General features: G+C 42.4%; 2 protein-coding genes and 1 pseudogene across 2 annotated transcripts; all 3 read right to left on the bottom strand.

Annotated features, from left to right (window-relative positions):
• Positions 1-7,240: 7,240 nt before the first annotated feature.
• On the bottom strand, positions 7,241-7,657 carry LOC148008816 (large ribosomal subunit protein eL32z pseudogene; annotated as a pseudogene).
• Positions 7,658-8,388: 731 nt separating this feature from the next.
• LOC148008815 (pentatricopeptide repeat-containing protein At2g33680-like) lies at positions 8,389-9,278 on the bottom strand. The gene is made up of 3 exons (XM_087674004.1): positions 9,170-9,278; positions 8,985-9,073; positions 8,389-8,886 (listed from the first exon to the last, which is right to left on the bottom strand). Exons 1-3 carry the CDS (start codon positions 9,276-9,278, stop codon positions 8,389-8,391), a joined length of 696 nt encoding a protein of 231 aa, XP_087530130.1.
• A 15,124-nt stretch (positions 9,279-24,402) lies between these two features.
• Positions 24,403-25,956, bottom strand: LOC148008814 (cysteine-rich repeat secretory protein 55-like). Its single transcript, XM_087674014.1, has one exon. The coding sequence runs from the start codon at positions 25,458-25,460 to the stop codon at positions 24,699-24,701; it is 762 nt and encodes a 253-aa protein (XP_087530140.1). The 5' UTR covers positions 25,461-25,956; the 3' UTR covers positions 24,403-24,698.
• Between the last annotated feature and the right edge of the window lie 710 nt (positions 25,957-26,666).

The raw sequence follows: 26,666 nt of genomic DNA, 5'->3' as shown, positions 1-26,666 counted from the left end.
CACTGTCCCATCCAATTCTGTCAGCTCATATGTTGCATTATCAAAGACATGTCTGACTATGTACGGCCCAAACCATCTTTTCACCATCTTCTGAAGTGCAGTATGCTGATTTTCAAGGCTGCTATCAAAGACTAATACCCAGTCTCCCTCTTCTATTGCTCTAGGCCACAAGCGATGCCTGCTGTCAAACATTTCCTTATTTCTTAGTCTAGCAACCTTCAACCTATCAATAGCTAGCTGAATATCCTCTGGTCTTCTCTCCAACTGCCGAATCCGAAGAGCTAAGAGCTCCTCTCTTGTCAAATCCTCCTGCCAAGGTAAAACTGACCAAGTCAAAGCACAAGTCTCAGTCGGCATAACCGGTTTCTGACCATACATCAACTCTGCGGGCATATATCCTGTGGTAACACTGTGAGTTGTACGATCAGCCCACAAAGCAAATTGTAGAAGTCTCGGCCATTCTCCAATCCGTCCTCTACATGCTTTGGCTAATGCTTTCACTATCGATGGATGCCCCTTTCACTCTTCCCATTTCCCTCTGGATTGTATGTTGTGGTTAGAGCCAACTTGATTCCTAGTTGAGAGAAAAACTCCCTAGCTTCATCTGCATCCAGTTCACCGTAATCTGATGTGATCTTACCCACACAGCCATACCTGCAGAAATTTTCTTCTAATAAGAACTTACACAGTGCACTAGTGGTCTTCGTTCTCAAAGGTCTGCCCTCAACATGATTGGTAAGATCCTCTCTAGCTAAAACAATATATCTCATTTGCCATAGACCCATAGCCATAGTAACCAAGTCAACTACCCACTTATAATGAATGCATACCGGATAGGTCGGATGAAGCTCATCTCGATGACGCACTATCGAATACATCTAGCAGTCTCTGCAAGTCTCTACAAAGTGAGAAACATCTCTATACATGCCTTTCCACCAATATTTCTCCTTGATTTTCTCATAAATAGCCCACACTCCTCTATGACCAACCCAAGGACTCTCATGAAACTCCCTCATCATATGTAATTGTGTCTCTTTATCGCAGACAACCCTCAAGGGTAATCCACCTCTTTTCTTTGGGTGCTTCCAAAGAAATCCGTCCTTGAGAAAATAACCATAGGCTTTTCTTCTGATCTTCTTGAACTCTTCATCTGTCCATTCATCTCTTTTGCTTAATGTACTAAGGTACTTGCCAATCTGCAACCAATCTCCAACATAGAGTTCTTCTATGAAAGCCACAATATCATAGACATGGCAAACATGATCAACCATAGTGGCTGAAATTTTTGCATCATCCTCTTCTGCAAGTAGTGTCTCCTCATCATCGTATCTGGCTCTAGACAGCATATCTGCCACTAGATTATCCTTCCCTGCTATGTGTTTAAATTTTGGATTTAATGACTTGATGTATGCAATCCATCTCAGCATAGCTATATCCGGAGTAGAGCAACTCGTAATCATACCTATCAATGGCAAGCAATCTGTCTCTACCACAACTGAGGCTCCAATAAAGTACTCCTTGTCACATTTGAGAGCCCTAACAATTCCCAGTAATTCCCTCTTGATTTGTGGATACCTCCTCTGTCTCTCGTTTAGGACTTTCGCCCCAAACCGAATAGCATACCTGTTTCCATCTGCATCATCTTGACCCAGAGCCCAACCTATGCCAATTGGACTAGTGTCAACTGTCAATACAATAGGCCTTCCGCAATTATAATCCGCTTTCCTGAGAGTAGGAGCAATCTATAATAACTTCTTCAATTTTCGCATGGCTCTAGTGAGGCTCCCATCCCAATAAAATTTTTGCCCCTTTCGAAGCAGCTGATATAAACAATCTACTATGTGTGCAAAATGAGGTATCCAAATCATTTAAAACACACAAGCTCCAATGAATCTCCATACCTTTGAAGTGGTAGAACAATACTCCGTAATCTTGCCTATAGCATCCACCTTCTCAGGTGAGGGTTTCCTGTCATAATACCCACACATATGTCCAACAATGACAACCTCATTTACTCCAAAAATAGATTTGTTGCCCTGATAGTGTCAAGTTCACTTCTTCTAACCTGGCCAAAATCTTTTCACAAGCTGAAATATGATCAACCACAAAATATCTACATCCCTACTCATTTAGACTCTCATTCTTCTCTTCTTCTGCATACCCCTTAATGGGAACATCATCCAAAAAAGGCATGGTAAATTGAGGTATGTAATCACGAAGGACCTTATGCATGGCATTCATCATATGCGCAACAGAATTAGTGGCACCTTGAGCCAAGGTACACATCCTGACAAGCCCAATAGGAGTTCTCATAGTGGTTATGTCCCTGCTTTCCAAAGCCAGTTGAAACTGATCATATCACGAATACAAATCACCTAAAGAATAGATAGCACGTCCAGTAAATGCTTCTGCAAATTCATCCACAACTAGACCTATACCAACATTCCTAATAGTAACTCTGTTTACTGGTTGCATGTCTTTTATAAATCGGAGAGTACCATTCTTCTTTGGAACTATAAACCACCTATTTGAGTATGGTGCAAATGAAGGCTCTAGGATTCCCATCCTGATTTTCTCATTCAACAAGTCAATTAGCTTTGGCAGGTGTGCCTTAGGCACTGGAATAGGTCGGAGGTTCCATGGAATATGAGGAATAGTAAAGATCACCATAGGAGCAACAATATCCAGATTCACACATCCAATCTCATGCGGAAAAAAAGCAAACCCCCTTCCATGTCGCTCAAGCATCTCCTGAAAGCATTGCTTCTCTGTGGGTAGCAAGAAATCACCATTTCCAATTTTTAATTCAACAAGCATCTCTACTGAAAATTTATGGCCTATATGCTCTGGATTCCTCAAAATTGGTTGTTTGGCAGCCCTCTCTATTTGTTGTCACTATTAGGTGGAAGCAGTACAACTACCGGCTTCACCTTCTTATCCACAATCTTGTATTTCGTGTCAAGCCTGGCTTCATTATGATCCTCTGCATTACTCAAATCTTGTTGTAAATCAGCAATTCTGCACTCTAGTGGCTGAATATCCTCAATCCTCTGCTCTATGGACTGCATAGGAACAACCCTAAACTCTGGATGCTGAAATATTTCAGTAGAGTAAACTCTGTTGGCTGAAAGTTTTCAGCCCTCTGTGTCTCTGTAGGCCAATCATAATCAGCCAGAAACTCTGTTTGCTTAATTTCTTCAGCACTCAACACTTTTTGCTGAGTCACCTCAGCCTCTGACTCTATTTGTAACACAAAATTTGCAATTTCATGAAACATGTCCAAGGATTGTACTAATACATTACTGTGACAACTCTGCATATCATTTTTCAGCATATTTTCCATCTCTGTCTCGTATCCTCACAAACCATACTATCATACATCCCATCTATATGCCCATCATCCTCTAAAATACCTGCATTTTTCAAAATTCTCTCCTTCCTACATATGTACTGCGTGCCAGCTCTAGGCAACTTAGAAGTCTTCTGATAACTCATCGAATTGTTTGCTGAAACTCCAACAAAACTGGAGGAGAAAACACTGCTGCCAGGAGGCGAGAACTCCAATCTTCTCTGCTCTGTACCACCGTCATCTCGCAAAATAGCAGTACCTAATGAAAACCCAAATCCCTCACAGTGGGCAAAGGTGCATCTCTAAGAGTATCCCTGTTTCTCACATGGTTCACACACACAGTCATAAACTGAACTGCTCTCATACCATCTTTACTGCGAATCCGTGCATAAGCAGATCCATCATCCATTACTTTTGTTTCCATGCGCATCTCTGTGATGAATGGCTGTCCAATAATTATGGAATAAGAGCATGAATCCTGCATAAAGAAATGGAAATCCTCCACTACATCTCCAATAGAAACCCTGAGACTAGGACATGCAGCATGCAAATCACTTGCAATGTTGTTGGTAGCTCTCATACGCCACCCATGCTCTACATCCATAGGCCATCTATTACTTTCATAAACTCCACGAACTATGAGATTAATCTCTAAACCATGATCCACCAAAGCAACATAAGGCACCTGTTTCTCTCCAATTTTTACCATCTTGTAGTTGCCCTAGCCCAATGACTCCGCAAAAAGTGACTACGCGGTATCAAGACAGGCTCATCAATTTCAGCATAATGCATAGGCTGAACCCTCTTCTCTATCTGTGGAAAAACAGAAGCATTCTCAACCATAACCTCATCCTCATCCTCATCCAACTCCCCAATCAAAACTCCCTGTGTATTAGTAGTAGGCAATGCATGTCTTTTCCTCTTCAAGTCTTCTTGGAACTGATCTTGAAACTCTCTTTTCGAGATGCCCAAAACCTCAGAAATAGTAAAAGTCACCTCATTGCCAAGTATCTTGTCATTAAAGATTTTCTTCATGTCCGTAGATGTCTCAATATCATACATCAATCCAAACCCTGGCTGCTTTCTCTCTCTAGGCTCTTGCCTCTTTTCTTTCTTTTGAGCATCTTCCATCTGTCGTTCTGGCCCTGGCCTCAAAGACGGTCCTGTAGTAGGTGGAGTAACAAACTCACCCCCTCTAGTCTTTTTAGCTGCATTTGGATTCTCTTCATCCCTCTTACGCTTCTCCTCAACAAGTACATCTGCTCCCTGAGACTTAGCCAAGTAGGCATAAATAGTATATCTGTCAACAGGCGAATCTCAACCTGTCTCAGATCTGATGCTAGAACCTACATTAGTCAAAACAGTCTGCTGACTTTTTCCCTTGTTTGCCGTCTCCATAGCATAAGTCCATAATGCTGACTGATTCTCTGATCCTTTCTCAATATGGACTCCATATGCAGAAGCATCTCCTCTAACTGTCACATAAGAAGTACATGCAGCCATGTCATCTACTAATTTCTTCATTCTGCCTTTCCCAAAATTGGTAACAAGCGGAGCTCCTGTTTCAATCAACCAGATCTTACCATCTTGTCCCCAAAATACCAAATTCTTCCTCCTTGCATCTTGAAAAGATTCACAATCCCTGCAATGCTGATGGTCCGTACTATCACACTAAATACATCTTCGATCTCTCCTAGGTGCACTAGGAGCACTCCTAGGTGCAGTAGGAGCACTAGAAGAAATACTAGGCGCACTCGAAGAAAACTGCTCTTTCAATTTTCCCACCAATTCTGCTTTAACTGACTCCAGTGTCAAATCCGTTATGCCTTTGATTATGTCATCGAGAGAGGAAGGCACGGACGGAGCGGATGGTTTTGGAGCAGAAGGAGCCAACATCGGTCTTGGAACAGGAGGAACAGGAGGAGTAGAAACAGTAGGCACTGGCATAGGCCAAGAAATTGGCTAGGAAGAGAAGAAATAACAGGGATAAAAGCAGGCATAGAAGCAAAAGACGGCGTTGGTGTCATAGATCCATTCTGTAGGCGAGTCTCCCATATCATCCTCTTGGTCAAAGTCGAGACTGCATCCTAGGCATCTTGCCAATCCATTTTAAGACCCATAGGCTTTGTGCGATCTTCAAGAAGCTCTCCTAATTCTTCGTGAAGAGCAGGATCTGCACCTTGCAAGAAAAGCTCAACTTTCTCAACATCCAATGCTCTTTGTTCAATGGCATCAAGCTGACTATACCTCTCTTCAAATTCTCGTATCAACTCTAAAGCAGCTAGATCTTTGTTTGGCATGTAGACCCACTCTCGGAATGACCGCCGGGTAGCCATCCCAAAGTCCTCAAGGAAATACTCTTCTTTCAGGGCCTTCTTAAAATCTTGCCAATGAGAATTTTGAAGGAAAAGATCAGTCACTTTTGCCCTCAAGGTGGGTGTGACTAGACGAAGGAAATACTTACTCATAAAACCTACTAGTACTCCAAAAAATCCCATCTTGATCTCATACATCTTCAAATAAGTTGAAACATTATGGCCATCAAATAGCTTCTTCCCATTCTCAACTACTTCAATCGCCTTAGTCGCATTGATTGCATTCTCTTGCTCCGAATACAGTTGCCTTTGCTGAGACAATTGTTGTTGATGCAACTGTTGCTGTTGTTGCATATACAATTGTGTCTGCTGATTTTGAAGCTGCATATACATAGATATATTCTGCAAAATCTGCTTTAAATCATCCGTTGAAGTACTTGAAGCAGCAGTCAATGATGGAGTTGAAGTAAAGGACAAAGAAGGAATTGTAGAAGAGGTTGAAATGGATGCTGAAGTATCTCCCATCCTAAAATTTATGCGACGCTTTCACGTCGAGTTCACCAAAGATGTCGAAGGGTTTTCGAAAGCAAAGTCGCGACCACAGAGGTTCTTGAAAAATTCCAAGATAGAAGATTAATCAAGTGAGATCAGGCTATGCAACAGTAAACTCCAGACTCTTCATATTGAATGCAAAGATTATTGATTTAACATGCATTTGTTCAATAAACTTGTTGTTCACAGCCTGAAGAGCTATTGAATCCAAGCACCACCGGTTCCAGTAATCAAAGGCCAGTTTCTGATCAGCAGTTATTTGACCCTACGCGAGTATAACATACTCTATGGCAATGCTTTATTGTTGGGTTCTATGACTCTGTAGAAGGCTAGGTTTGTCTCTAGCAATCTCTCTAGCACAATAAGATACATATAAGATTTCTAGCAAGGGTTGCCACTACTTATTGATAAAATGTGTTCATGCCTGACAGATCTCACATCTAGAATTTTACTACATAAACTTAGAAGAGGGAAAAAGAAGGATTCACTTTAGAAGTAGTCCTTGCCTAAGGCCAATATCCAAGTCTTCAAGAACATGGTTACACTGTTCAGTCGTGTATAAGCTTTGAATATATGCACTGTCCCAAGGAAAGGCAATCAATTAAGCTCAGCAACGAGAGGTCAATCCCTTTTCCTTGAATCTGCCACAAATTGACAATGCCATCCAGTGCACTTGCGGCACAGAGCTGCTCAGTTGTGCTTCAGAATAACCTGCTCAAGGTAGAAGAATGTTTTCTTGTGGTCAACCTTCTACCTCACTTGCACTGTAGCAACTCACTGCTCTGGATTTGCTGCAGATCTAGAGCAACTATCACACATATAATCTTCCACAACATACTCAACAACATACCCTTGTTCCAATATAGCATCATTCATCACTTCTTTTTGAATCTTTAACTTGACTTTCAGTCTCTTAGAGTGCGGCTATGTGCATTTAAACCCAGCGTCAACAAGCCTTACTTTGTTTAGATTCTTCAGTTGTTTAATGCAGAATGTGAGCAACTCCTTTGATTCCAATTGTGCCTTAATTCACGTTCGTGGTGGTTGGAGGTAATAGCTGCAATCTGGCAGAACCATTCGTCACAGCTATGTTGAGTTGTGCAGCCCACTCAACAATTGACTTCCGCTTGAGAGTTGAGACATTATGGGCAATCTCAGCACAGAACTTCCTGTTATGCATCATCGGAAGATCTAGCTCAGGAGAGTTGTGCACCAAGAACTTCTTAAATCCATTGGGAAGGACATGTCGAGTCTTCTTGTTCGTTCCATAACCAATATTGGGCATTAATATGCATCCTTTAAACTTTTGCCTGACACAAGAATCAATACCCTTCGGCCTATGCCAGTTTGGCTTGACAGAGATCTTGCGGTCACTCTGAGGTCGCTTGTACTTCTTGATGTGCTTCTTCGCGATCTTCTACTTCACAAGGTTTATAAGCATTCGAGAAGAGCTCGATCGATCTCCTAAAAGCCCGTTGCCTGTCCTTCTCTCTGATCCAGAGTGCCCAAAGAAATGTTTTTTGGATTGTCCACTCCAGGACAGGAATCCCTGTTCTTCTTTCCAGGCCTGATCAGCCTCAGAGCAACTTCTTCCGCTGTGCTTGTGGCAGCTAGAATATCTACTGCTCTTCCCGTAACAGGCCCTTCTTGAATAACATGCGTGTGAGCAACAACAGCTATGAAACCATCAATGTGGCACCCAAGGTCAATTTTGACTATGTCATTTTCTGAAACAATAGTCTTTCATTTGATGACTCAAAACACCCTCAACAATCTTGCAGTTATAAGCAACAGCGACCTTGTACCGAGCATCAGTCACCTCCTTGTTCTTTCTTGCCCATTCGAGCTTCCTTTTTTTCCCAAAAACTCTTATCCCCGATGCTTTTCTTCACCATCCTCTGTTCCTTCCACAATATCTCCCCTTTTTTATTAGAAAAATGGACCCATTTTTAACGAGAAAAGCAGCCTTCTCCCAATCAAGCACTCCGTCCGCAGTATTCCTGCCCATGCAAGGAGGTCTATCATAGCCACATAATGCTTCAAGTCTAGACATAATCCTGAATATGTATGAATACCATTGAGATACTCAATGCCTTTGTCAACAAAACTGGAATGACTGCAAGCATTCCGGAGTGAAAGAAATGTGAATCCATTAGGAATTATACCAGCTAGCTACATTTCATAAAACATTTGTAGGCTTGCTAGACTATTTCCTTCCTGCACATAGCCATCAATACATGCAGTCCATGCTACAACATCTTTCTTCCGCATTCCATTGAAGACGGCTTGAGCATCAACCATACATGAACAATCACCATATGTGCAGATAAGTGCCGTTCCAAACTCAGGAAGCAGATCATAACCTGCAAAAACTATATCAAAATGAAACTGTCTGCACATCTCCACACTTCCAGTGGTCCTGCAAGCTGCTACTGCAGATAAAATTGTGATATCATTCAAAATCACATCTTCAGCTTTCATTTTGAAGTACACTTGCAAAGCTTTATCTACTTGACTGACCTCTAGATAGGCAAAAAGCAAAGCATTCCATAACACAACAGTGTGCTCAAACAACCCATCAAACACATTCTCTGCTTCTACAATGCTCTCACATTTGCTATACATAGACACCAGGGTACTACAAACATAAATGTCTGATGTGAATCCTTTCTGAAGGACATCAACATGTAACGCTTATCGAATTTCCAAAGACTTTGAGTTATTCGGCCCTTCTCTTCTTGGATTGCGCATGCTTGGAGTGTGATCACTATTGTCTGCTCAACTGGGTTGACATCTTCAACCTGCGTGTGCCCATAAAGTTGTAAAGCCTTCTCTCCTTGGCCTTCCTCTGCATAACCTGATATCATCACATTCCATGTCACTGTGTTACACTTGGATAACCTATTAAACACATGTTCGGCTTCCATAATGCTTCTGCACTTGCCATACATACTAACAGTGGTGTTGCCAACAAAAGTATCTGAAAAGAAACCCTTCTTGTGAGAATCTGTATGTAATGCTTGGTAAATTTCCCAAGAAACTTTTCTTGGTTTCCCATCCATGCTCATAACATCTTCCTTCTCAATGAGGGTACCGCATGCATGAAATGTGATCTGCTGATTTGAGAAAATGCCCTCCTATTGCATCTGTTTGTATAATAATATGTATTCTCGCCTTGACCCTGCTCAACTGAAAGCATCCCATCATGCCCACCATTATTGAAGGAGGACCTATCTGGTGCAACCCCAGTTGAAAGGAAAGGCAGCAAAAGACCCCTCTCTCTACTATACTACCCATGCAGAACAAAAATGCAAACACAACAACTAAGTATGTACAAAGTAACAAATGTCACACACACAACTTTTTGGTGGATTCCACACCTCGGATGCGCAGCAGTACGAGAGTGACTTCTGGGGATGACTTATTAACCTACATCAAGATCTTGGACAAAACTTTCACTACATTCGCTAGAAGTTATGAGACGCTAGACCTAGGTCTTCTTGACAAAACACTTGCTTCGGATGTTCGTGCATTACCATGCACTTGGGAAGAATACGAACTTATGACCTGGAAATTCCCCAAAATTGCTGGTGAATTGATAGCAAACGACAAAATCTCGAAGGAGCAAGCTGCCCTCAGAAGACTAATCACTTCATATCGTAAGGCTCCTCATTCTGTTCCTGAGCACGAGTTGCAAGAGCTCACGCAGATGGCAAGCTCGCCTTCCACATTCTTGCAGCAGTGGTTTGCTCTGAGAATCCAATGGGAGAAAAAAGGTTGCCGGATAATGACCAATGTTGAGCAATGTAGGGCAATTAAAACCATCGAATATGACCCTACTTATGTGGCACCTATCTCATTTAGGGTTTTGGCCATCACCCGCAACCAGCATTAAGACGACCATGTGCTCGCTCACCCTTACATTGACCAATTCCTTACGGAAGAGGAATTACATGTTGCAAGACGCCTTAATACTGGAGATCTCTTTCACGATGTCTTGACCTTCATCTCCCAAGTCTCCATCCAACCATCTGCTCTTGATTGTCATGCCCAACTTGAATACAATCCAAGCTTCTATGATTGGTTATTGGCTAAGTAAGTAAATCCACGAAAAATAGCATTTGCCTCGTACTTCCTGTGCTAATCCTAGGAAGGATTCCTTGAAAGATCCAAGATGGGGGGGGGGGGGCAATGTGAGCAAGAGCAGAGCAAAATGAGATTCAGAAAAATGAGAGTCATACTATCTAACAGAATGTTATGATTAATTGAGTCTCAATGGAAGATACTGCAAAGGGAAAACAATAGCGATTGCTGCTGTGATCCTGTCTCTAAAATTCAAGCCTCTAAGCAAGTATACCAATTTTTGACACGTACATTCTTCTCTCAAAATTGAGTTTTGTTAGAAATAAGCCGATTTTTAAGCACTAATGTTGGCATGGTGTGTTGACAGGTAACCACCATGGCAGGACAAGACAAAGGGGGCAAACTCCCATTTTCTGAAGAAGAGATGACCAAGTTCGGCATCAGTGATGAGACACGAGGATTCAGTCAATTCACCTTCAAGCACACATTGAACCTGGATGAGACCATCTTGGAGAAACTTGCAGTCAAAGAATTGGTGGACAGATGCCACCTCCACAAGTATGTGGAAAAGGTGGGGTAGGCCGTGGATTACGGCATGTGTACTGAATTTCTGAGGAACTTTGACAAGGGCAGGAACTGTGGCACTGTCACAGTGAGGACAGGGGAGCAGGAAAGAAGATTTGAAGTGCCCCTCAATGCGGCAATCATAGAGAAGGCCTTGGGGCTGGTACCCAAGAAAGAGAGGCGCCCAAAAAGGGATGTTTACTCCATGCTGGGGATAAAGAAAGAAGAGGTGCACACCGTGGATGGAATCATCTTGGCTAACATCCCAGAACCAGTAGTGAAATTGCAAGCGAAGATGATCCACACACTCTTCTTGGGCCAAAGGTACAATGCATTGATGAATAGGATCAGGGTCCCATTGTTAGAAAGCATCGTAGCAGGAGTCCCTGAGGAGGTAGACTGGAATGGGTTCATGCAGAAAACCATTCAAAGCTCAGATGCCCTTCTCACTCTAGTGGAAGCACCAACAAGAGGAGAATCCCTTGCCTCAACAGCATGCTCCACAAGGAAGAAACCAACCTCAAAGGCGGCCACAATTAGATATGGTGGTGTTTTGACAGCTATCATAGATGAAGCAATGAAGGATGCTGGAGTCAGGGAAGAGCAAGCTGTGCATCAAAGCCCACAACATCAAAGCCCACCTCACCACGAAGAAGAAGAATCAAGTGAAAGAACGATAAGTGACAAGGGAGAACAGGAAGTGCCGCCTACACAAGCAAGCAAACCAGAAGGACAAAAGAAAGGGGATAGGAGACAGAAGGAAAGGAAAGAGGAATTAAGCAAAGAAGAACGAGCTAAAATCAAGAGGGCTCGAAGAGAGTCTAGGAGGACTGAGGAAGAAAGGAGGAAAGAGTGTCAAGATTGTGGGAGAGAAGGAAGGAGTCTCACTTGTAGCTCTCTTGCTTGCACAATGGAGGAATACACACAGAGGTGGAGGCTAAAAACAGTTTTTCTCTTCTTAGTTGTGTAACCCAAAAAGAACTCACGTACATAGAAATAGAAGAACCCTATATATGGGTCTCAAACCAAACTCAACTAACTAAGGTGGCATACTAACTGAACCACGAACTAGAGTAGATAAGGATAGCTGTCATCTAGCTATTATTCGTGGGCGGTGCACCAACCGCATCTGACTGACAAGTCGGTGACATAAATACACAACAGTCACCCTAGCGTATCATGAGTGGAGCTCGATATCTCAACACTCCTCCTCGAGCTCAATCGCAATTCCTGCACACCAAGCAGGTCTCTGAACTTGCGCAGCCTTTCTACACCCAATGCCTTCGTAAATATGTGAGTTATTTGATCCTCTGTGCTAGATCAATAAGACCTAGTAAAACCCTCTCCCGCACATAGTGATAATGCACCTCAATGTTCTTTGTTCTTGCATGATAGACTGGGTTATTTGCCAAGTGTATACTACTCAGGTTGTCACAATAAATGACAACTGGCCCATCTGTAGACTGATGCATATCATAAAGTAGCTTATGCAACCAAGCTACCTCACATGCAGCCATTGCTGCACCCCTGTACTCAGTCTCTGTGCTCAACAAGGCAACTGTAGGCTGTTTCTTGCTGCTCCAAGTGACTGTAGCACTCCCAAAAGAAAACACATATCCACTGGTAGATCGTCTATCAGAAATGCTACCAACCCAATCAGCATCAGTGTATCCATGCAACTGTATCTGAACCCCAGTCTCATAAAATAGTCCATACTGCAATGTGGACTTCACATACCTAAGTATGCATCTAGTCGCATCGAAATGTGGTTTCCTTGGAGCCTGCATAAATTGACTTACCAGTCCAACAGTATAGCTCAAATCTGGCCTGGTAATAGTCATATAAATCAAGCTTCCTACTATGCGTCTGTACATAGTAGGGTCTTCCAAAAGCTCACCTGTATCTGTGCTCAGCTTCACATTCTGCTCCAAAGGAACTGAAATAGGCTTACAGCCTGTCATCCCATATTTGGACAGCATGTCCAATCCATACTGCCTCTGCAAGAGCTGTATCCCACTTGGTGATCTAATCACCTTAATGTCCAAGAAATAACGCAGCTCTCCCAAATCCTTCATCTCAAACTTCTGCTTCAATAGCATTTTCACATGAAGGATATCTTCATCACTGTCACCTATCATAATCAAATCATCAACATAAATGACAAGTAGCATAATACTTTTCTCTGTTTTTCTCACATAAAGTGAGAAATCTGCCTTGGAAATCTGAAAGCCAATAGTGACAAGATACTGTCCTATCTTGTCCGACCATGCTCTAGGTGCTTGCTTCAAGCCATACAAGGCTTTCTTCAACCTGCAAACAAACTCAGGATGAACAACATGCACATAACCTGGTGGCTGCTCCATATAGACCTCTTCTTGCAAATCACCATGCAAGAAGGCATTCTTTACATCCATCTGATGTAAAGACCATCCCTTTGATGCAGCCATAGCAATGACTGCTCTTACGGTTTCCATTCTTGCAATCGGACTGAATGTTTCTTCATAGTCAATGCCATATGTTTGTGCATACCCCTTGACTACTAATCTTGCCTTGTATCTGTTCACAGAACCATTTGCATTGTGCTTCACCTTATAAACCCACTTACAACCAATTTCATTCTTACCTTTAGGCAAAGGTACCAATTCCCATGTAGCATTTGCTTCCAAGGCATCCATTTCTTCATCCATGGCTTTCTCCCATTTTTATTTTCCCATGGCTTGCTCAAAAGAAGTGGGTTCTGGTTCCTATATCACTTTGACCATATATGCATAGTGAATGGTTGTAAATCCATCATATTTCAGCCTATCCACAGGATACCTAGCTCTCGTAGACCTGCGCAAAATAGGTTCACTGTAAACTTACGAGTAGAAGGGTTATAGCATCTATACCCTTTTTGCTGCAGAGAGTAACCAATAAAGATGCACTTCTCAGCTTTTGGATCCAACTTGGATCTCAACTCATCTGGCACATGTACATAGGCAATGCAACCAAAAAATTTCAAATGAGAAATATCTAGTTTCCTACCAGTATACCTCTCCTCTGGAGTCATCCCATGTATTGCTGCAGTGGGAGTCCTGTTCATTATATAGACTGCTGTAGTAACTGCTTCAGCCCAATACAAATCTGGCAGGTCTTTTTCATTGAGCATGGCACGAGATACCTCTCCAATATGCTTGTTTTTCCTTTCTGCAATTCCATTTTGTTGTGGGGTATGACTGCATGAATATTGCTGCTTTATGCCATGCTCCTATAAGAACCTTGCAAACTCATTTGAGAGGTACTCTCCCCCTACATCTGACCTTAGGCATTTTATTTGTAGACCTGTTTCTTTTTCAGCCATAGCTTTAAGAGTTTTGAAATGCCCAAAAACTTCACTTTTCTTTTTCATAAAATACACCCAAACTTTTCTGCTATAGTCATCAATCAAAGTGACAAAATAATGACAGCCTCCAAGAGATGCAGCTTTAGTAGTCCACACATCAGAGTGGATTAATTCCAATGGCTTCTTACTCTCTTGAACATGTCTAGGAAATGGTTTCCTTGCCTGTTTTCCAAATTGACAGGCTTTACATACCTTATGCATTTCTGCAACCTTGAATTTAGGCAATCCTGCAACAATATCTTGGGCCTGCATTGATTTAAGTCATTGTACATTAACATGACCAATGCGTTTATGCCAGATATCAATATCTGCAACTACACCGGTCCCATGTGCAAACATTGCTGCACTCAATTCAGGCATGTCTGCATCCAACGTAAACGTTCTGCCCTTCTTCTTTCCTTTTGCTATCAAGCGACCTTTATTTTTCATATCCTCAACAAAGCATCCATAAGGATTAAATCTGACCTGCAAGCCCTGCTCAACCATTTGACCAACAGAAACCAGATTCTTGGTGATATTCAGGACATGAAATACATCGGACAGGTATTTCTTTTTCCCATCCTGCATAGACAAAGGAATTTTTCCAATCTGCACAATAGGATGTGCAGTATCATCACCACTCTCCACAAATCCTGGTTTTTCCATTTTCCTTGCATCCTCCATCCATTCTGCATGACCTGTCATGTGGTTTGATGCACCTGAGTCAACATACCATACATCGTTGCTTTCTTCTACACTTGTCACAGAATTGTTCATGTGCTACACCATAAACAAATGCTCATTTTTGTCATCACCCTGTCTACTAGAAGATGCATAATTCCCTTGTTGCAATTTTCCATTCATGATGTCATTCTGCTTTTTATAGCAGTCTTTAGCCATATGACCCATTTTACCACAGTAGTAGCATTCAACATTACTGTTTGCATTTTGGCCTCTTTGCTATCCACCACGACCTCTCTACCTCCCCCTGCCACTAGGGTTACCACGTCCTCCTCCATAGGACTGGTTTTCTTGAGTTTGCTGCATATTCTAATTTCTACCACGACCTCCAAATCGGCCTCCTCTACTCTGCCTCTACCTCTTCCAGCATTTGAGTAGAAGACAGCTTCTTTTGAAGTTCCTCCTGAAGAAGATGCACCACCATTTCTCTGCTCCTCAGAAATTAGAAGAGTAATCAACTCCTCAAAATCAGGAAATCTTTCACGGATGGAAATGGATGTTCGGAACTGTGCATAATCCTTTCCTAGACCATTCAAGGTCACAGAAACTAAATCATCATCTTCCACTGGCGACCCAATGGAAGCAAGTGCATCTGCAATCTTCTTCACCTTCATGTGGTAGTTGTTGATGCTCATATTTTCTATTTGCACATTGTGCAACTCTTGCTTGAGCTGCATTTTCCTGGCTTGCGTATTTGTGCTATACATTTTTGACAAAGTATCCCATGCCTCCTTTGGCGTACTTGCATCTTGAATATGCACAATCATAGAGTCTGAAATGCTGATAGACAGCCAATACATAACTTTCCTGGCTCTCTCATACCATGCTTTAAATGCCTCCATTTGCTGTTGATTGGGAACATCAGGAAGAACTGGTTCTTCTTCATTCCCTGCAACAAATTCCCAATATCCTTTTCCCATAAGGAAATTCATCATTCTAAACTACCATGCTTGGAAGTTGTTCTTGTCAAGCTGTTCAGTGACAATCTGTGAAAGAGAATCAGACGCCATTACAGAACACTGCAAAAAATTCTGTCACTGCAAAAAACATAGCTTCACCCTCACAAGGGCAAATCTGCAAAACTGGCGAAAGTGGTATTTGACCACACTGTCACTTCCTAGTGACAATTTTGCATAAACAGGAACCAAGGATGATTCTGTAACTCCCAATGTCTCTGCACACAAGCATACGATGCAATTTCTACAATAACTTTTCACCGACCTGTAGAACAAATGTCACACAGCATAAAACTGGGCCTTTTCTTGAGTGCGTGCAGAAAACTTCCACCTCCAAAACAGGCCCCGAAATGGCCTCAAATCAAAAAAATAGGGCACCGGGAAGGGCGTCTCAACCTGAGACAATGCACTCTTGCAATTTCTGACTGTGCTACCTGCAGAGATCTGCTCCCAAAACAAAAAATGAAAGCAACATTGCTCCTCTTACCAGAACATCGCGCGCTTGGCTTGCTTTCTTGAGCTCCTTACCACGAACAAGGCTCTGATACCATGTCAAGATTGTGGGAGAGAAGGAAGGAGTCTCACTTGTAGCTCTCTTGCTTGCACAATGGAGGAATACACATAGAGGTGGAGGCTGAAAACAATTTTTCTCTTCTTAGTTGTGTAAGCCAAAAAGAACTCACGTACATAGAAATAGAAGAACCCTATATATGGGTCTCAAACCAAACTCAACTAACTAAGGTGGCATACTAACTGAGCCACGAACTAGAGTAGATAAGGATAGCTGTCATCTAGCTATTATTCATGGGTGGTGTACCAACCACATCTGACTGACAAGTCGGTGACATAAATACACAACGGTCACCCTGGCGTATCACGAGTGGAGCTTGATATCTCAACAAAGAGGAGGAAGAGCTTGCAAAGATAAGAGAAGAATCAAAGAAGGCAGAAGAGGATAGGAAAAGAAGGGCGGAAGAAGAAGTTGAAGAGCAGAGACTGAAGGAGCTCGCCGAGTTGGCAGATGCTACACAAAGATCTGTGAAAGAGACCCACAGGGATGGAGAGCTCAAACTTGTGAGCCCCCATCATAAAGCCGAAGCTAGTTCAAGTGTGGAAACAGCTCCATTGGCTGTAGGCAAGGGCAAGTCCCTACTACATCAACTTCCTTCCTCTTTTGTGCCTGCAATGACTGAAAACACGACAACTGCAACCACCACACAACCCACACCTCCCCTCGACACGGCACAGCTAATAAACATGGTGCAAATGCTAGTGAGCAAAGTGGTCGAGATCGTGCCAGAAACCAGATTGAAAAGGCCCATTGCCGTAGATGCAAAGTCACGGCAAGACCCTAAAAGACAAAGGCTGGAGACATCAACCAGCACACCCCATACTCCCATGCCTGCCGACACTGATTATGACGCATATGTGGCTGAGCTACTGGCACAACTAGACAAGGCAAAGGAAGAGAAGAAAGTGGCCTTGATGGAGCTAGAAAAAGAAAAAGAAATGTCAGCTGCTCTTAGGCTAGAAGTCTCAAGGCAGGGAGTCGACCGACGAAGAGAAATGAAGGCCCTGCAGGACCAGTTAGTAGCAAAAACAAAAGAAGCGTAGGACAACGAAAGCCGCCTTAGACAAAGGCTGAAAGACAAAGAGCAAAACCTGGTGGTAGAGCAAAGGAGTCTAAAGCTACTAGTGCAGCAATACAATGATCTACAGCAAAAGGTCACTCAAGTGGAAATGCTAAGACAAGAGGTATAGGAAGGCGAAGCCAGTATGCCACAAGAACATACCATGGAGCTCCGTTTGTGGTAGGAGCTAGAAGAACAAAACAGATTAATAAGTGAAATCGAGTTTCTGAAGAGTGAAGGGCCAGGAGTCTTAGTAGTAGAAGCAAAATGGCTACAAGATGAAGTGCAAAGATTACAAGATGCGCTGGAGACCTCCCAGGAAGATGTAGAGGCCCTCATGGCCATGGCTTTCAATCAAAAAAGGCTATTTCTTTGTTGAGATCCAAAGCCAAGAGTAGTTGGTGCAAGAAAAATCAGAAGTACTGGTCAAGGTGCACCAAAGGCTCAGCATTGTAGATCAAGCCAAAGGGATTGCTGAAGAGCAGTTGGCTCAGAAGTTAAGAGAAAGGAACTAGTTGTGGTTTTTAACAAATGAGCAGCAACAGGTAGTAACCACCCTGGTGAGCCAATTGGAGGAAGAGAGAAAAAGGATGGAGGAAAGAGCTATGAATTGGGAAAGGAATAATTTTGACAGGGTGAGGGACTTGACCGAACGCTTGGCAGTGGTAGAATGGGAAAGAATGCTTGCAGAAGCCAGGGTTGAAGCTACTGAAATAACTACTAAAACACAGTGGCAGGCCTTCCTCAACACGGTACTCCATGTCACACAAGCTGAGGGTGATGATCTGGGGAAAAGGTGAAAAGAAAGTTGGAGCTAACCACCCGAGCTCTAAGATATGGTCTTCAAGAGCAGGAGCTCCCAACGAGTACAGGGATCACTAAGGAGCAACAATTCCACTACTTATGTTGTACGGGCCTTTCCACTACTAAGCTCAAGGAGCTAGGTTTTGAGGAGCATGAGCAGGCACCACCACCACTACCAGTCATCCCATCTGTGGTTGAGCGACATGTCGAAGAGGGTCCAGATTTCGAGCAAGGTGATGAAGAAGAGCAACAAAGAATGCCAAGTCTGCCTCAACCCAATCTCCCATAGGAAGAACCTGCACATGCCCATTTTCCTAAGCGTGTAGTTGCAGCAAGGAGGAGAAGACAAGAATTAGCTGAGGTCCAACGCCAAGCACGCACAATTCCAAGACAACTTCCTGAAGAGCCCATGCCACTGAGAGTTCCATAAAAGGCCGTTTGAGCTCTCATTTGCTTTCCCACACTCTCTGGACCAGGCCCTGCCTCTAGGAGTCTTAGCCAAGATTAAGGATCTGGCTAATGAACTTGCAAACAGGTGGATAGAAGAGAGGAGCATGATAATGACTAGGTGGCGACAAGAGCCACAAGATTACTGGGAAGATAAGGTCAATCTGGTTCCCAAAATCGTCCAAGGCTACGAGGCGCAACCAAAATGGTGGAGGAGGATTTGGGACACCAATTTTGATGCATGGACCGCCTTTTGCAGTTCACTCCCCGAAGAGCACAATGATCCTATCTACATGCCCTACCCCCGTAGGCATGGAGTGGACTATGATAGAGACTTGCATGGGGATTACGACTTCCCAAAAATATATAATGTAAATGCTAGAAGCCCTGAGGAATGCTTAGTGTTTAGGTTAGAAGATATACTACCTTCTATAAATCGTTTCCTTGCAGACTTCTCTTCTTGCCCAGATCCAGCGTTTTTGACCACTTCTAATTACCTCCAACTTATCAAATTCCTGCTACTCCAAAAACCCACAGTAGAGGAAGCCCATCTCCCCCCACTCTTCTTTGATATCAACCTAGGAATAGATAGTAGAGCTATGACTAGGTTAATGATGCGGGCTACTCTCCTTCCTTCCTTCTGTCTAAAGCTCCTAGAAAATATGAGTGGCACCCGCTTCACAAGGTGTAATCACCCTTTCTTATCAACCACTTCTCTGAGACCTAAGGCCGATATTAAAGAATACCTACAAAGTCGCGCATTCTTATCTCAATGCCTGCGACCGCCCCGTGATTAAATGGGTGTGATATGCCTTGACAATTGTACTCCTCTCTCATTCTCAAAAAAAAAAAAAAGCAAAGAGAGAAAAAGCCACAAGGAAACAAAGACAAGGTGACTGGAGAGAAAGAGAAGAGCAAAAAAATAGCAAAGCTGAAAGATGAATCTACTACTAAGCAAGTTAACAAGGAGAACACTTCACATGTGCTTGCAGTCTCCCTTCATTGTTATTGTGCACCACACTCACTGCATCTAGGGTTCTCCCTAGCCTCTTCCCCACTTCACACTTAGGACACATCAAGGGCAGGACTTTCAGAACCGTCACCCTAAGTTTTGCACCGCACCTCCAACGACGCACGAAGTGGGTCCTCAAGTGTGGGACATTACCAAGGGCTTGCCCAAGGTTAGTAGACCCATCTCCCAGTTCCACTGGCACGGGCACCATGCACTACAGAGTGAGACAGACACATCCCCTAGGAGGTGCACAACTTTTCTTGCAAGTTATGTTCGTGTTTCAAGAACTGACTGCTTGGCTGAAGAAGATCATCCACTACATCTTCCAATGACAAGGAATTTTTCCATGAGTGACATGACTCCATTACTGCAACTTCAGGAGCTTCACTGCTAAGGTTTAAATGGCTCAACAAATTTCATGTTGGTAGCCATCTGCCTGCTGAGTCAACAATCCATCTTTAATAAGACCAACCTTCGTTAAAACCATTTCAACAGTTTCGAGCAACATGCTTAGCATGAATTAGCTACCCTAAAGTTCACTCTCCCCCTTGGGTTAGGTCTTCACAGGGCCGATTTTACATGTTCCTTCTAGATCCTTTTGTCTTGCGCGGCCCTCGACAGTTGCAACTTACTTGACAATCTGTCTAGTTCATTGAGTTTCACAACCATAGAGCCTTTGATGGACAACCCTTTTGTTGGAAAAGAAACGACTAAGTCCTTGGAATTGGGTTCTTAAGTTTTCAAGGTATGATAATAAACCCTCTTTGTTGGTCATCAATTGGACATCAACTTTAAGTAAATGTAACATCTTCTAACCTTCTATCTTTAAGTGTTATACTATGTAGAATCTTTCTAGTCAAATTCACTACTCATGCGGTTGGAGAATACCCTATTCCAAAACAGCATTGCATGCATCATCATACTTCCTCTAAAGTTGTTTCTCTATGTCTCTATCAACCTACATCAATGCTTGCAAAACTTCACTATCAAACTATCTTTCTCGTTTCAGCATATCAATGATTACATCATGAAATTCACACTTCCCTATTCGAAGAACTTCACTAAGTGCGAATTTCACTCTAATACTAAGTATGCATTCTTCCAAAACTTTTTTTTAGGTTTGTGGCAGTCTCAAGATCCAATTGTAGCTTGTAACTGGGTTGCTTGCCCCTTTTCTTCCCTTCTTGTTTCTTCTCTTAAGATGCATCCTTCATAACATGCTCAAGTATGGCTGGTTTAGCCTCTTTCTACTGCTCCATTTTACTTTATGTTATGCATTTAGATGGGCCTGAAGAGAAAGGACTAGTAGTGTCCTCATCTCTTCTTCTCTTTTTTTTCACAAGAGTTTCTTGATTATGGAGCTCAGCCAAATTAGCATGGGCTGAAATTGAATCCATCTGGTATACTCCATCCTGTTTTCCCTCGTATACTTTGCCTTGCATTAGCCAATTGAACCTTTGCTGCTTTACCCTTTTCCATGCACTCTAATTCTTGCATCCAAACTCAAGATTTTTCTTCACTCAGGTATCCTTTATGAGTTTCATCATCCCTTTCAATTCTCAAACCATATGTGGTTGCATCTATGGCGACAAATGATGTCCTTGCTGCCATCTCTTCAAACCTCTTCTACATGTCACCATTTTCAAAATTTGGCTCTATAGAAAACTAGTTTTTGTTGCATGTATTTTGCCATCTTTCCAAAAGACTAAAATTTTTGCTTTGGCTTCACAGTAGGCTGTACAGTCTTGATTTTCATGCTGTAAACTATCACACCAAATGCATCTCCTCTTGTATCCTTCTTTATATGGTCTTTTGACTATTACCCAACCCTTCTCTTCTACATTGACATCTAATTTCTCAACATTTACATTAATTTCAATCAAATTCAGCCTAATCATGCATGCCCCTGATTAATTCATCCACTGCATGATCAACTTTAAGAGCTAGACCAACAAGTGTAGCTAGTTGTTTTGCCATAGCCACAGGTGCCTTGGCTGCAATTTCAGCCCACTTCTGAGCACTAGTAGGTGTAGTGCTTATACCCCATCTTAATTTCATCTGCTCTCTCTTTACCAACATATGCAGTACCTCAGTTACATTAGCCCAATTTGATTTCAGCCCCATTTCAAAAGAAGCATCTTCTAAACAATCAGTTAGCTTCTCCTAGAAGACAGGATATGTAGCCTTCAGAAAAAAATCAATTTTCTAGACTCTCCAAACCTGTATCAAACAATAACTTCTTCTATGTTTCCTAGACCGCCAATCTAATGCTTTCGTTGACTCTAAAAGGGAGCTAAAATGTCAAGAAAACTAGTCAAAATTCTCCCAGATCACTCCTTCTTCTTCTCCCAGTTCGGAGTGTTGTTTGTGTTGCCTAAAAACTACGATCGTGCGTCGCACGATTTCGCCAATTCTTCTTTTTGCATAAAATCCCTAAAAATTTGCTAAAAGCCACTTGGTTTTTTTAAACATGTTATCCTATTCTAGAAGTTGTCTACAACTTTTGGATATGCACAAAAATATAAAAAATAGGCTTAACTTATCCAAAAATCTAGTATTTTTGAACCATCCATACTACGGACACTGACACTAATGACTAATATGGTATTGAATTTCTAGATCAATAAGAAAGCCGAATGACAATGCACTTTAGAGTTTTTCACATTGTGTTCGCGTATAGCAGCACGACAACGTCCATGACATTGGCCATGCCATAAACAACCAACTACAACAAGTATGTGTAGAAGCTCCTAGGCCAACTTGAAAAGATAAAGGAAGACAAGAAGGCTGTTATGGCGGAGTTAGAGATGGAAAGGGATGTATTTGCTGCCTACCAGCTAGAGAAGAAAAATTAGATAACCATCTATCAGAGAAAGGTAAATGACCTAAAGAGAAGGAACTACAAGCAAGGAATAAAATGGAGATGGAAAATGTAGAATAAATGCAAAGGAACTACAAGTGGAGAAGGTAGAGGGAGAAATGGGGCTAGAAATGGACTTCTCAAGCCTCATACAGGAGAAAAAGGACATGGAAGATCAATTCGAACAATTAAAGAACCTTCAAGAGGAGCTCATTTAGGAGTTGAAAAGGGTGAAGACACAAGCCCATGTATAGTTCCATAAGGAGAGGCGGCAAAAGGAATGATTGTTGAAGGAATTGCAAGATCTTAGGGCCTAGAAAGGTGAGGAGTCAACTAAAAAGCTACTAGAGGTGGAAAGCCTACTCCTTGGGATCCTCCAAGAGCAAGAACAACTAAAAGAAAAACTGAATTCTCAAAAAATAAGACAAGGAGAAGATATTGGCAATTTGGAAGGAGCAAGAGGAGGCGGTGACAACACTATCACAAGAGCTCAGATAGAGTCAAGGAAAGATGGAGGAGAAGGTCGAGGCAAGGGAAGAGAGGAGCCTTAGAAGAGTCAAGGATATGGTTGAACGCCTTGCTGTAGTAGAAAGCAGGAGAATCATGGCAAAGGCAAGGGCTAGAAGTCTAGTAACATGCCTTCCTAAACATAGTGCTTCACGTAACTCAAGTTGAAGATGATGAATCCATGGAAGGGCTAAAGAGAAAGTTTGAGATCTTAAGAAGAGCCATAAAACATGGACTCCAAGAACACACCCGAGTGGAGGCCACTGAAGGGGAACATGGAGGAGTTATACGAGTAAAAGCATTAAGAGGTGGTTCAAGAGTGAGTATGATTGTGATTGATGTCATAGTTGGAAGTGCCAATTGGGTGTCTATCAACACTTATTTCATAACTAAATTTTATTTTATATCTCCTTTATTATTATTATTTTGATTATAAATATTTTGAATAGGAGTGGATGCAAGAGGAGGAGGCATGAACATGCATGGAAGCATGATCAATCTTGCACTTGAGGAGTGACAAGTGGTGTACCTTCAATGGCCTACTTTGTAAGTAACTTGCACTTGGTATCTAATGTATGGCACTCCTTTATTGATTGTCAAGGATTAGTAATAAAAAATATGTTTTTCTAATTGAGATTTTTGGCACATATATCAAGAAGGATCTAATGGATTTGGAGATAAAATATGTATGAAATGTGGCCTTTCTATTCTATTCGAGAAGTTGTGGCATCACGAGGCAAAAGCTAGCATAGTTGCACTCATGAACTCCTTGTTTTTTTAATTATTTCTTCAATTTAAGAGTTTTGGTTGTTTTCATATTTTTTGAATTGATATTTGGATACACAACCATGTGAGGTAGGTTGGAGTAGAGTTCTAGAAGCATATTTGAAAACCCTAATGAAAGAGAAGAAAATCTGTATAAAAGCTACTATAAGAGTAAAAGGTGTACCATGAAAAAGTGATGCCATTAGATTAAGAAGAGTTTGGAGTGACTTATGTATCGACGATTTTGATGAAAAATGAGATAAGACAAACACAATCTTGTCTAGAATTTGATCCCATCTATTCTACCCACGCAAGTTTTCAAACACACCAATGTTCAACCATCATTGCTAGAGACTCTCACATGGCTTTCATGGTAAACTTTGTGTCTACGTAGTTGAATTCGAAAAGAAAGTGGCTCATCATTGATAGGACGATTGCATTGATTCAATCAACCTATTCTTAGTTCGTTTTTGGTTTGAGAAGGTTCATTTTTAGATATTGATTTAAATGGAGGTAGCAGTCGAGGAATCATTTGTAATTGCACTCATACAAATTCCCAATTTCGTGCCAAGGTTAAATTCTCAATTTCATTTCTAGATTGAAACTCATTTCGGATGATTTTTGTTGTCACTAAAAAGGGAATTTTTGTGTCAAAGTACATTTTTATTGAGTAATATATATATATACCGCGTGGAGCTGGACTTCGAACGCTGCAGCTAAGCAGGAGCTGTAGAAGTGTGATCACGTCTAGCTAGCTCATCTCGACGTTGTAGAACGGGTAGATCTCGAAGCGGTAGTAGCAACTGGCGGTGTGGATCTGGGCCCCTACGCCGTGATCGCAGTCTTGCCAGGAGTCAGCATGCGAGGAAAGGCAGTCGGAACAGTCGGCCTTGGAGAGGTAGGCCAGGCACTGGGCGAGGGCGTAGAGGCGACCACCAGGTACGTCGGGGTAGGGGGCGCTGGCGCTGGCATACAAGCCCCGGCGGTTGGGGGCGGAAGCTGTGACTGTTGTGAGCAGCTGCTCGACCTGGGACTGGAAGGCGGTGCTGTTGTCCTTCTGCGTGTTGCACAGCTCCACGACTATGCTGGAGTCTTCTTTGAAGAAAGGGGAGTTCTCGTACCTGAGGAAGCAGCCGTCCAGCTGGACCCTGGAGCCGATGGCATTCGGGCAGCTGTCAAGGGCTGCCTGGGCGGCATCCCCGACGCACTGCGAGCAGACGTCTGGTGGCACGTCCCCCCTGCATTGGTATGCCCCGTACACCTTGTCGCTGCCGCCATAGGCACTGCTGCTACGGTGCCAGCTCGCAGAGGAGGCCGACTCGCGCTTTAACGCCGTCAGCAGTGCGCTCAAGCCTTTGCCGAAGGCGCTGCCGTCGGGATACTTCTGAGTGTTGCACAGGATGTAGACCTCCGTGGAGGGGTCGAATGTCGCACAGCCTATTCCGAGCAGCTGGACGAGTGTAAAGAGGCCAATTACAACGATGGCTGGAATCGTGGTCATGCGCATATCCATGATGCAGACTGTTTACTACCTAGATTCTATTGGAAGGCCCGCTCTCTCTCTCTCTCTCTCTCTCTCTCTCTCTCTCTCTCTCCGTGTCTGTGGTTCAAAAGGAGGTCATACGTTACTGCGGACCTGCACCACAATTTATATAAGGACCCGGCGACGAGCGATTCATACAATCCATCTCAGGCTGGCCGCTGAATCCATCTCAGCAAGCCCGACTCTGTCAATGGTTCGTTGAAACTTGCGTTGGCAGACGAAACTTGCGACTTTCTCCGATGTTATGACAAAAGACACTTTATTAAAAAACCTATTCCTGTAATTTTAACGATTTTAAATTTGAAATTTGAAATTTGCCTAATTTTCAGCGTAAGGTCTACCATTTGAAATGTTCCTCACATAGCACCTCGGTTTCGCCTAACCACTGCTGGCTTTCACAAATTAAGCCTTAAGCGGTTGTCTTCACAATTTGCCAAAAGTTTAAGCTTCCAAAGTCTACAATGTGATATGTCCTTCAATTTTGAGAAAATGAGACATGTATGTAAGAATGGAAGTGTTGCGAGTCCAATAATGTCTATTCATTGGAAATATTGCAACATATTGCTTATGTGAATTGTTGCCCCATGGCAAATCTTTCCACATGGGCCTAGCTTTCACCCTGTTTGTGGCACCACTTCTAATACATTTTGTGGTGGGCATATAAAAAACGTTTGTGCATCTTAATCCACCCTAACTATAGCAATCCATATGCTTTCGAACGACTAACTACAGTGCAAGTACAATCACTTCTTAAAAGACCAAAAAGTTATTAGGTGTTTGTGGTGCAACTATTATCATCTAGTACATTGATTTGGCTTCTTTAAGAGAATAACTATAGAAAGTAATGCATCCTAATTGTATAACATTAACATAATGGGCTCACTCCATATAAACTCACACTACCATGGTGGCATGTGCACACACACACACACACACACACACATACAAGCACATGGATACACATGATAAGTTTTTTAGAAATAAGGCCCCTTGCATGGCTTTTAAAGGAGTTTTCTATTTGGAAAAGAAATATATATAAGCAAAAACTACTAGGAATGTCAAATTTCAAGAGTCACAATTAAGAATGAATCCGCGAAAAAAAGCTACCCTACTTAAGTTTTCTTACCATGGCATTCTTAAAAACCTTCTTGGCAAGCTTATCCATACAAATGTGAC

Source organism: Lygodium microphyllum, unplaced genomic scaffold, assembly GCF_053477565.2.
Source record: "Lygodium microphyllum isolate KBCC unplaced genomic scaffold, Lygodium_microphyllum_v1.1.10 scaffold_67, whole genome shotgun sequence".
Classification (NCBI taxonomy): Eukaryota; Viridiplantae; Streptophyta; class Polypodiopsida; order Schizaeales; family Lygodiaceae; genus Lygodium; species Lygodium microphyllum.
This window is presented reverse-complemented; position numbering and strand designations above follow the sequence as displayed.

Excerpts from the sequence above, each read along its gene's own strand:
- LOC148008814 (XM_087674014.1), bottom strand. The coding sequence starts at position 25,460 with ATGGATATGCGCATGACCACGATTCCAGCCATCGTTGTAATTGGCCTC.
- LOC148008815 (XM_087674004.1), bottom strand. The coding sequence starts at position 9,278 with ATGGATGGGAAACCAAGAAAAGTTTCTTGGGAAATTTACCAAGCATTA. Across the intron at positions 9,074-9,169 it reads TGTTGGCAACACCACTGTTA|GTTATGCAGAGGAAGGCCAA; the intron begins GTATGTATGGCA and ends TGATGATATCAG. Across the intron at positions 8,887-8,984 it reads ACCCAGTTGAGCAGACAATA|AAAGGATTCACATCAGACAT; the intron begins GTGATCACACTC and ends GATGTCCTTCAG.